Source organism: Cynocephalus volans, chromosome 11 (genome assembly GCF_027409185.1).
Source record: "Cynocephalus volans isolate mCynVol1 chromosome 11, mCynVol1.pri, whole genome shotgun sequence".
In the NCBI taxonomy this organism is placed as follows: domain Eukaryota; kingdom Metazoa; phylum Chordata; class Mammalia; order Dermoptera; family Cynocephalidae; genus Cynocephalus; species Cynocephalus volans.
In genome coordinates, this window is record NC_084470.1 from 110,742,346 (window position 1) to 110,754,898 (window position 12,553).

Here is a 12,553-nt window from a genome sequence, read left to right on the forward strand (position 1 = left end):
TTTCCAAACCCACCAAACACGTACCATCCTTCATGTGTCAGTTCAAACATTAAGAAAGACCTCTATGAAGTGTTCTCTTGTCTGAACACCAGTTTCCATCAATGTTAAGCGGGGATAACATCTACCTCATAAAATTGTCAAGAAGATTAAATAAGAGTGTATGTTACAATACCTAGCATAAATCCTGGCGCTATCTTCCCTGGGTGCTTTTTGCCACTATGCCCTATGCATAGTGAACAAAATACAATTGTTTTCTTTTCATTCCTACTGCTCACTGTACTGTAAGTTGATGTTCACCCACTCTTTTTCTAAGGTGTGGAGCAAAAGTACTCAATAAACATTTGTTGAATAAATAAAAATATAAACTTTCAGTTCCTAGCATCATGTAGGAAACTGGGATCACACAATAATTGTTAAAACTGACAACACTGACTGAGCATTACTTTTTAAAAAAATACCAAGACTGTGGTAGTATAATTCTAATAAGTAGCTTTATATTTTCAAAGATAACTATTTTGAAATCTTTATATGGGAGCATGTTCTAGATGAATGTAAACTTAATAGTTTCACAAAAATCAATTCTAATGTACTCCTTCCTATTCTCCATAGGTGCTGTAATTTCTGCTTATAGAAAATGACCAGAAAGATACATTAGTTAACCAATAGGTCCTACAGAACTATTGTTAAGGACAGTGAGATACAACTGCATATATAATATAGATTCTTTCGAATGGGCCCTTGGGAGAAATAATCTGTCTCCACGATGACTGTGTACGTGTATGCATGCATGTGTGTGTTTACCTGAGTGCACATGTACGTATGATGGAGAGAGAGACAACTCAAACTAACTTTATATACCTTTTGCTGAAATCAGAGCATATTAATGGTGGCACACTACACTGTTTCCTAATGGATATAACGCAATCAAAATGACTCATCGTATAAGAATATCAACCGTTTTCTAGATTCAAATTTTATTTTCAATAAATTATTAACAATAAAAGAAAAAATATTTTGTTTCAAATGTGCACAACTATCACAGCTTTTAATTATAAACAAAAGTAGTTAGCATTTGTAGATGACATTATTTAAATAAAGAAATGCTAATAAGATAAAAAATTTGCTCTCATAACTTTTTAAATAATGAAAAATCCCGCAATAATATAATTTTGTGAATACATAGAACTTAATGAGAAAAATGTACTAAACTTCTGTTTTGAATGAGTTTCAAAATTAAAATGTTTATATTTAAAACTCATTTATACGTTTCGACTACAAGTTGACACACTTCTTCTGAATTGCCCATATGATATTTAAAAATGCCCCATGATAATCTAACCCACCTATGTCATTTCCAGAGGAATAGCTACCATGACTTTCTGTCTCCTCCAGAGACAGTATCTTGAATGATGCTAAAGGAGTAGAACCGGGCTGGGTAGAGATCATTCCTCTGAATCGTGTTACTGTCCATGTCCGGACATGATTATTATCTGCACAGACTAGGACAGAAAGAGAACACAGAATAGTTGTTACATACAGATTACAAGAGCACCACCAAAATCACTTCTATAAACACATTTTAACTATTTTCACTATGATCTATATTAAACAGACCACAGTACATTTTAAGTGGCAAATGACATATTTATCTTAAAATTCTATTTAATTGGTACCTAGTTAACAAAAGTGAGAGAACTGAACATGGGTTTACCTTACTGCAAATATAAGGTATATAAGTAAATTTATGGATCCTCATAAAAATAGCCTGTAGGGTATAAACGTTGGAAAGATTTTTAAGAATGTGTGTATAAGAGAGAAGATGATGAATATTAGTCTGTTCTGTAGCTAAGTTACAAAGTAAACAGTTGCCTAGATTATTTTATCCAACCACAAAAACTGTTTCTGCTATGTTACTCAAATGAAAAAATAAGATTCTGTACTTAAGCTGAGCATTATTTTTATATAAAATAAGAGAGTCTGCATTTAAGAAACATGCTCTGATTATTTTTTTTTAATAGAAATAATATTAAGTGGGTACTATTGGGATATTTCCTAACCTACCTCTATTGCTTTTTTGCCTGAATACTGTCAGAAAATATACACCAAAAGTGATATCACTAATGCAAGAACTATACTTTTTTATCATGCCCTAATAAAAAAATATACTAACTTGCCATTATAATGACTTCAGAAAATTTATTATTAGCAATGAGCTATGAACTCATCAGTAGATACTAGAAAAGTACCCAAAATTTCTTATATACACACATATCATTTCCTACTGTGTAAAATGTCACAGGCGCATATTTTAAACAAAACTTAAGAAATTTAATTTTGGCAAATAGCAATAAGTAATATATATACACTTTTTATTCTTATGTAACAAAATCCTCAATTCTCACAATGCCCGTTTTCTGGTGAAAAAGGATGCATTTAGTTCTAAGCTGTTTAATCTGCTTCATGAGAAATAATTTCTTGATTTCATTATTAAGCTTATTAGGATTAGAAAAATAATTTAAATATTTTTGGCTGATTCAACTGGGAAATTCTGTGAATATTCATCATTATCTAAAGTTTTTATTTAAGGCATTAAAATACATACTACAGGAAAAAGTCATCACATATATGTCGATATCCAGCAGGTGGCAGAACAAAACTGGGTATTCATAAAATACTCCAGATTTTTGGTTAGACTGTACATTCTTCTTAACAAACTTATTTAAATTTCAAACCTACATGAAACATTTGATGTTAAAAATACAAATTTTACTAAGTAGTTCTTTGGTGTCACATCCTACAATAACATAAGCATCAAAATAATAGCAATTATTACTGAGTATCTCAAAGTATTGTCATTCAGACATCACAACAACCCTGCAAAATAGTCTATTTTCTCACAGGATGAAATGCCTTATTTTATATAACATTTATTTAGCATCTTCTATGTGCCAGGAACTACAATAAGTGCTAAGAATCAGGTGGAGAACAAAAAGTACTACTGTAGCACTTATTTCATAATCCAGAAGAGGGAGACTGATGATAAACAAGCAAACAAATAAATGATCAAGTTATATGCCAATGAAGAACACAAATCGAGACACTGTTAGAGAAAATTATTGTTGGATGGAGGTTTGGCTAATTCAGACTGGGTGGCCAAGGAGGTCTCACTGAGGAGCTATTTGGAACAGAACCTGAATATCAAGAAGGCAACCAAACAAGTATCTAGGGGCAAAACATTTCAAGTAAAAAGAACAAGAGCACCGGTTCTAAGGCATTTTTGAGAAACAGGAAAAAAAAAAAAGCCAACAGATTAGTGTCAAGAGCAACAAGAAAAGTTGCTGGAGAGTTGGGAAGAGATTTGAAAGGCAGGTAGGATCTAGAACAGGAAGAGCAACATAGGTCATTGTAGAAATTTACATTTTTTCTAAATATCATGGAAAGTACTGGGAAATAAACCTGGTTTGTATTTCTAAAAGATATTTCTGGCTGCTGTGTGGAACCCATACCATAGAGAGGCAAAATAAAAATACAGGAAGAGTTGAGACGCTACTACAGTAATCTAGGGGAGAAAGAAACGATGATGATTTGAGCTACTGGGCTGTCGGCAACGAGAAGTGATCAGATCTGTGACATATGTGGCAGTAAAGCCAGCAGGACTTATTAATAGGTTACCCATATGTTGAAGGTGGGGAGGAAGGTGAGAGAGGGAGAAATCAAGGTGATTCTGAGATTTTCAGCTCGAGTAAATGAGTAGTGGTGATATTATACACTAAAATAGCTTTTTAGAAAGAAATCAAAAGTTCCATTTTGTTCAGGTTAAGTTTGAGATGTCTATTAAATATATGGCCACTGATATAGACTGGATATACAAGTTTGGAACTCTTGGAACAGTCACAGGTGGAGGAAAAGTCTGGGCGCCACTGGCATATAAATAATAATTAACATTCAAACCACCAGGGAAAGTACGAAGAAGAATAGAGCCTAGGAAAGAGCTCTGGGGCAACTGAACACTTCGCAATTGGGCAAAAGAGGAGGAATCAGCAAGAGAGAGTGAGAAAGATGCTTCAGTGGGGCAAGTGAGTACTAGGTAAGTACTGCTTTAGGAAAGCGCACACAAGAGATTGTTTTAGGAAGGCGAGATTATAATTATACCCCCAAAATTAGACGTTCAATAAAAGTACATTCATTCATTCAACCATGGACAATGTATTTCAGCTCCACTTAGTGTTAAGTCAGACTGAGAACAGTGAAAGATGCATCACCCTGTAGGCAGTCTTCAGATAAACAGACTCAATCTACGGGAAGTATATTTATAAATATTTTAAGCTAGGCATGAAGTGCTCTACAAGAGCTATAAGACTCCTCTAAAAAGCAAGCTCTACTGATCATATTCAATTTTCACAAAAGTAGTCCTTATTAAACTTGAAATTTAGTATCTAATTTTTAATGTATATAATGAGTATCTAAATTTTTTAAAATGTTATATGACTATAAGGAACTGCAAACACACAAAAAGGTCATTTTCTTCCAATGATCTCTATACATTCTACAAGATTTTAATTTTTTCTAAGATAATCTAGTATCAAAATACACCTCTAAATCTACAACATTAGCATTAAACCTTAAGACAATCAACCAGTTTATATTAAAATTCAAACTTGGAAAATTTCTCTAATAAAAATTGTTCTCAATAGGATTATGATAAATATTTTGAAATAAAATATGCCACGAGAACAAAATATTAGAATAGAGAGAAAATAAGGTATGATACCTCCTAAATTTATGTATTCTACAACCAGGGAAAATTTTAAAAATCTTTAAAAGGCAATCATAACATTTCTTCAGTTATTAAACTTTTCTACCATTTCTTTATGTATATTTTTCTCATATAAAACACTGCTTTTACATTCTTTTCACTTGTAGGAGTATAGAAAACTATACATAGGGCAAAGTTTTACATGCAGTAGAACCCTTTACCAGTAGTAATAAAGTCACTTTACCTGATACAAGATGCTTCTCTGATAGCATGATTTTTGTAACAGGACTTCGGTGAACCGTGAAAGTCTGAAAAAGCTGAGGACCTGACCCAACTGTCTCTGGGTGCTGTACAATCACTCGTACTGCTCCGGAGCTTGTACCATAGGCGATCTCAATCCAGTTACCACTGACACCTACACAAAGTCAAAAGTTGAAAGGTAGTATATTAGATGACAATAAAGAGAAAGCTGCCTTAAAAAGCTTCCCTATGATAAAAGAGGCAGAGCTGCATTCAGGGCTTATATCAGTCCCAAATCCAACTCAACAGAGACTTCTCTGGTCATCTTAAAATCATGATATCTTTCATAAATCTTTTCCTAACTCTCACTCCAAGACAGACTGCTTCCCTACTTCCTTGTACTATGTATGGGACTCTATCATAGTATCTGTAACACACTAATCCTGTATTTATATCCATGTCTATCTACCTCTATTCCTTATTGACGAGACTGAATCATAATCATCTTTTTAACTGTCACCTTTCTGGGTGTTTAAGACATAGTAGGTACTCAATACTTGCTTAAAGAACTAATAAATCTGCATGTCAAGAATGTCACTGAAAGAACAATATTCCTAAAGCAATATTCCATATTACTTCTAGCTTAGAATGACCACCTGTTTTACTTTTATTACAATATTGCATCATCCTTGAATAATCAAGCATTATATAAACCATTTAAAGTTTCAAAACACTGAACTATGGCATAAACACACCCATTACATTGCTTGCATCATAGTTACCTGTGTTGCCTCTTCTAATCATGTACAGCTAATCATGTTAGGTTTAGCCATGGCTTTTTTTAAAAAACAAGTGCTCAGACCCCATCACAAATTTAAAGATAGGATGGAGCTCCATAACCTATGGAGTTTCACAGATAGAGAACCTCTTAGTTTTACAAGCTGTTCTTTCTGATTCTCCCCAAAATAGTTGCATCAAAGGAAAAAGAACATCCACAGAAAACACTTCCTCTAACCTGGAAAGATGACTCCATGTTCATGCCTTAAAAGTCCCCCTGCCACCACAAAAGAAGTGCTTTGATTTAAAAAAAAAAAAAAAAAAATCAAACAATTACAGGTAGATCTACCATATGACCCAGCTATTCCACTGTTGGGAACATACCCAGAGGAATGGAAATCATCATGCTGAAGAGATACCTGTACTCCAACGTTTACTGCAGCACTATTTATAATAGCCAAGAGTTGGAATCAGTCCAAATGTCCATCATCAGATGAGTGGATAAGGAAAATGTGGTATATCTACACAATGGAATTCTACTCTGCTATAAAAACGGATGAGATACTACCATTCGCAACAACATGGATGGCCTTAGAGAAAATTATATTAAGTGAAACAAGTCAGGCACAGAAAAAGAAATACCACATATTCTCACTTACTTGTGGGAGCTAAAAATAAATAAACACAAACAAATAAGGAGGCGAGGAAAGAAGACACAACAATCACAGTTCCTTGAACTTGTTAAGACAAGTGAATACATATGATGTGGTGGGGAGGGGAGAAAGGTAGGGCAGAAAGAGGAATGGGTAAAGGGTCATGAAAATCAACTACAATGTACATTGAGAAGTTAAAATTAAAAAAAAAAAAAAATCCACATCTCATTATAGAGCAGGGCTCAGCAAACTTTCTGTAAAGGGTCAGATGACAAATTTTTTTTTTTTTTCCTGTCTTTTTCGTGACCGGTACTCAGCCAGTGAGTGCACGGCCATTCCTATATAGGATCCGAACCCGTGGCGGGAGCGTCGCTGCGCTCCCAGGGCCGCACTCTCCCGAGTGAGCCACGGGCTCGGCCCAGATGACAAATATTTTAAACTTTGCATGCCATATTATCTCTGCCACAACCTCTTAACCCTGTCATTGTGGATATTAGATATACAAAAGCAGCCAAAGACAGTATGTCAAGCTATTAACAAAAACAGCTGGTGTGGCCAGCCACCTGTGTTTTGTTGATCCCTGTTCTAGATAGTTTAAATGCTACTATAATTTCAATCAAATTCATCTATATACATTAGAATATTTCTTTCATATGAAGATTATGGTTTCCTTTAATGAATTCAATAAAATGATAATCTTGTATAAGTAACACATTCAAACCTATTAATACTATTGAATATAAGTTAATATTTCTTAGAATTCCTTTCATGACAGATAAATTTAAAATTTCCCATTTACGTTTCTTTCACTCTATAATACAGAATACAGAACAAATCTGTTAATTTTATTGTAATGGCCTCTGAAAGGCAATAAAAATTATATATAGAGAGAGCTTCCAAATAAAATGTCTTTTCTACAACATAAACTTAAAAATTCCCAAGTAAATAAGCTTATTTTCAAATACGAATAGTCTAAGAGCTTTTTTTTGTTGTTAAAATAATAAAAAGCTCCTAATTTCAAACTAAAATCAGTTATTTCAATAGGAAGGTAAATGTGCAGAATATTTTTTCTAATTTCAGTTAATATTGTAATAATATAGCTTAACAAATACAAATCAAGAGGGAAAAAGTTCTAATTTCACACTTCAAATTATGTTTGCTTACTGGTTATGTTTGACTTCAGTATAAAACCAAATATAAATTTTAGACTAATAGAGATAAAATCCTTATCACTGAAGTTCTCAAACAGAAAGAACCAGATTAGTTTTATCTAGTCATGTAATAAACTAATAAATAAAAACACACTCTTAAAAAAGCTTTAAGAATTTATGATAATTAGCCATGTACTAACTTGTTTTGGGCGTGAGGTAAACACTGAGAGCAGTAATCGCATCATTTGAAGGATCATGATAAAGTTCAGTGACAAGAAGATCATTATCCTTCATTCGTAAAGGGAACTTCTGCATATCTAAAAAATGACAATTTTTAAATAGCATTAAAATACAAGTAAATAGTGCATCTATTTAAAACTAAAAAGTAATGTTTTCTTGTTCTCATTTTAAAAATCATATTAAATAGAAGCCTGTTAAGTGTCCACATACTTACCTATGTAATATATTGATCCATTGTTACATCCCAGTAGAAGGAATGACCCAGCAGTGTCATAACTAGTTATAGGAACAACATCTTGGACCTGATGTAGTAAGATTATTTATTAGATGTTAGATAGTAATCATAATTTTTTTTCTGTTTAATTTCCTCAAAACTTTGACTCTTTTGACGTAAAGGCAACCAACATCCAACTTTAATATGGCTTAGAAAATGAACTTTAAGAGTGCATGCATGTGAACATGCACACGCACGCACACACACACACCACCTGACAGGGAACTCTAAAAAATCATCAACATAATATCTTGCAAAGATTTTCTTAAAAATATATTTCCCACAGCAGCACTTTCCTTTCTGAATGTAGATGGATTATTTCCTTTTCCTGCCCATGATCACTAGATCACAGCCCACTGGAACTGGAAAGCCAAGTCTGCCCAGGTCCCTTCTCTTTCTCACACAAGAGATTAAATGACCTGCCCAAAGTCACATAGTAAGTAAGGGAAAGAATAAGAGCCAATGAACAGATCAACTGATTTCCAGACAGCCCTTGCTCCCTTGATAATTTATTATAATTTCTTTGAAAAGGTAGTATTCTCTATTTTCACTTTCCTTATTAAAGATTTTTACCTGTTTTCTAGAAAATGTCAAGGCAAACAAAGTCCTATATGCGTGTGTTTGTTTAAATACTGGAATAAAAAAAATCAGCTTTTCCAAGCAAATCAATCTAATTTACAAATTAATAACTGCCAGTTAAAAGAAAAAGGCATGAGTTTTAGTACAAAACAAAATTCAAAAGAAAAAATACAAAAGATGTTAGAGTAGTGGCAATACGAGATCGAAACGAATCTTCCATTTATAGCCAGGCCAGAGACGCATGTGAAACTTCACAGATGACATTTAAAAGAAATATTAGACACCAAGTTTTGCAAAGAGAAGTCAAAAGAGATTTCCAATAATTTAAAAATCAAAAATGTTAAGGGACTTTTATTTCTCATATTTACATTCCATTTGAAAAGTTAAAATCTAAACATTTGTTTAACAGTGAGTACTTTTTATGTACCAGATGTTACCCAAGAGAACAAGTACTAGACTGGAGATAAGGGATGTGAGATATCACTTCTGATCTGTAAGAGCTTGTAAACTTTTGAGAGAGAAAGAAAAATAAAAAACAATTACAGTGTGGTAGGCATTAACATAGAGTGTGCAATACAATCACAGAGGAGGGAGGAGAGACTGTCCTCTCCATGCTGGTGGGGAAGATGAGCAAAGAAGGGCTAATAGTTGGTTAGAATCTGGTGCTGATAACACTGACCCAGGCCCAGGGTTCAATCCCTGTACCAGCCAGCTGCCAAAAAAACCAAGGGAAGGGTTCAGAGAGAAAGGAAATCTTGAAACTAAAGTCAGTCAGAGGAAGGGGAGAGGAAATGTCTGACAGAACAGCAAGTAAAAGAAACAAAGACTCTAGGTCCATTTTACTTTAAAAAAAAAAAAACCAACTAACTAAGAAAGAGCTAAAACTTAGAAATAATGAGTCCTCTAAGTCATTCATGTACATGTCTCTAATTTCTGTATGTACCTTCTTGGTGTCATGCACAGTAATAAATTACACTAGAAATATTTCTGCAAAGAATCCAATCATCATGCCCTAACATCAGGCCAAGCTTCCAGTTTTGTAGCAGGTGAACAACTGAGAACTTTTCAGTGATATGAGTAAAGATGTCTAAAGAATGGAGGGAAGACTGCTTTATACACCACTGACCAATTTTCTCACCCCAGTTAGCTGGTCCTTTTTAGCTCCAGCACTACAGGAAGAGCTTCAACTCCTACCCCACAATCTTCACAGCAGAAAGATAGGGATAGATAAAGCCATGAGAGATTCCTCTCCCTTTGGACCCATTTTTCAATGAAAGATTGGCAGCAGCCTGGAGCTTCCTAAGGCACATCAAAGACAAACATTTTTACCATATGTTCTTTGGGAGGATGGGCTAGAGGCTTCCAACGTCTTTATCTGCAACCCTTAACCATGTCCTGCTTTTCTTTCCATGTCTACCCCTCAGTACGGGAAGAAGAGAAAAGGAGATGATGAGCAGTGGTACAAAGGAGTTAGTACTGCCGAGTTCTTCTCTCCTCACACAAGCAAGGAGGCAACCATCGTGTAGCCTGCTCTTCCTTACCCTAACAATTTCTAGTCAAGGATCTGAGAAACCATACTGACTAGTATAGATGACCCTTGAAACAACACGGGTGTGAACTGTGCGGGTTTACTTATATGCAGATTTTTTTCATTTTGTAAACAGATGATGTAAACTTATGGTTTTGATAGATACAGTAGAGTACTATAAATGTATTTTCTCTTCTTTGATTTTCTTAATAGCATTATCTTTCTCTAGCTTACATTATTCTAAGAATACAGTATATAATACATATAATAGACAAAATACGTGTTAATTGACTATTTAAGACCCCTAGAATCTTTTAACCACAATCTCCATAACTGTAAAATCATTATTTTTTACAGTATGTCTTAACCCTCATTCATTACTTTTTACAATCACTTACCTAAATTTATCAACATATTTACCAACTTCTTTCCCAACCACTTCTTCCCCTTCAACTGTAAATATCCTTCTTATCAAAGGGCATGTCTTTAACAGTCCTTTTATGGAGGGTTATGAGTGACAAACTCCATCAGCATTATCTGAAAACATCTTTCTCATTCATGTCTGAATGACAGTCTTGCTGTGTACAAAATCCTCAGTTGAAAGGCACTTTCCCTACCATTCTAAGCCCCTTGTCTTCTGGCATCTACTGCTGCTGTTGATGAGTCTGCTTTAAGTCTAATTAATTACAGGCAACATGTCATTACTCTGTGGACATTTTTATCATATTTTTTATCTTTTTTACACCACAATGTATGTAAATATTCAGCCTCTTAAGAGTTGGTGCATTTGTTTACCCAAGAGATTCTTGTCTTTCTCTATTTCTTCCAAATTATTAGCGGTTTATCTTTTTCCAATACTGCCTCTCCTCCACTCTGTTCCTTTCCAAAATATCATTTTTTCTTTCTCTTTCATATTTTCCATCTCACTCTCAATTCATTGTGAATGATTTTCTCAGATAGGTTTGTCAATTCATTAATCGTCTTTTAGCTGTGCTTCTATTTAACACATTGAGAGTTTTTTGTTTTTCTAAGTTTTCAATGACCTTTTAATTTCTAGTATTTCATTTTCCTCCATTTCCTGATTGGTCCTATTCCTTCATTATAGTCTATTCCATCCTTTATCTCTTTAATAATGTAAAACATTTATTTTTAGTAGCTTTCTACTTGTTCAATTATTTCCAGTTTGGGGGGCATGAATACTCCTATATTTTGCATTTGATGACTTTCCCTCACTTGCTTCCACATGTGGTTTACAAACATTGGGGGGGGGGGTGTTATGAGCTCACCTTAGCAGTGATTATTTCTTAAATAGGAGTCCTATTTCACCTATCCTTGTGTGGAGTAACCTCTCTTATGAAAGTGTCCCATTTGGTTTCAGGTCTGCTTCTAGGCATGTAAATACTCCTAGACTAGTTTCTCAAATTGGAGTTCCATACCACAAAGGCATGTCTTTGTGCTTCAATTCACATATTTGTACTTCTAACTTAAATATCTTCCTTTCAATTTGTCATGGATGATTCCCCCCTACACCACCATTCCTCAATCCAAGATACCAAACACATGTTCTAAGACTGTTGGGCAAAATTTTCCCAGTCTTCTTCTCAGGGACCAAGACAGACCTTTAAAGCTTCAGATTTTTGCAGGAGGCTCAATTTCCATTGTTCCATGAAGCCATGCCTCCCACTTTTGCTAAACTCCCAGACCCTAGAACCTTTGTCTTGATACATGTTATGCAAGCATGAATAAAATATAATTTAATACTTCATACAGACACTATACATACAGTTTTAATATTTTTATCCAGTATTTCTATATGTCAGTAGCAGAGGGACTTTTATCAACTAACTCAGCTACCATACTGTAAATTCTGTAAGCAAATATAACATACTTAGGACAGCAGTTAGTACATAACACATACCTAAAAATCAATCCTCTCCCCCAACAAATTGTGGGCCCACCTTATTCCTATTCCTAACATGAAAGGGTTTGTAAACCTATTACAAGAAAAAAAAAAAAAAAAGCCTGCTTCTGACATCAGTGCTACAGGTGCCTCACAGCAAGAAAGGAGAGAAGCTAAATCAAATGAGCCTCCCCAATTCTTGTACAGCCTAACCATCAGACCACAGGATTTCACCCTGACTCCTTATTCTCAGAGTGCTATTTCCTCCTCAAACGCAGCCTCTACTGTTCACTTAGAGGCTAGGCTGTCACTCAGATGGTGACTTTGGCTGAAGAACCCTAGTCCTCAAAATGAACACAGGGATAATTCTGATTTTTTAGGAAGCAAAGCAGACGATGACTTTCCAGGACTAACTTCCAAAACTGTCTCTGTTTTGACATGATAATGAAACACGT

At 34.5% G+C, this 12,553-nt stretch overlaps 1 protein-coding gene across 2 annotated transcripts in view; it reads right to left on the reverse strand.

Moving 5' to 3' along the window:
• The window catches only part of KCTD3 (potassium channel tetramerization domain containing 3), a 55,498-nt gene that overhangs the window by 8,139 nt on the left and 34,806 nt on the right, over positions 1 to 12,553 (reverse strand). For both annotated transcript variants that reach the window (XM_063113742.1, XM_063113743.1), the window contains 4 exons: positions 8,032 to 8,119; positions 7,778 to 7,894; positions 5,001 to 5,171; positions 1,344 to 1,499 (listed from right to left, as the gene is read on the reverse strand). In XM_063113742.1, the coding sequence (XP_062969812.1) occupies positions 1,344 to 1,499; positions 5,001 to 5,171; positions 7,778 to 7,894; positions 8,032 to 8,119 (532 nt within the window). The remainder of the gene's footprint in view (positions 1 to 1,343; positions 1,500 to 5,000; positions 5,172 to 7,777; positions 7,895 to 8,031; positions 8,120 to 12,553) is intronic.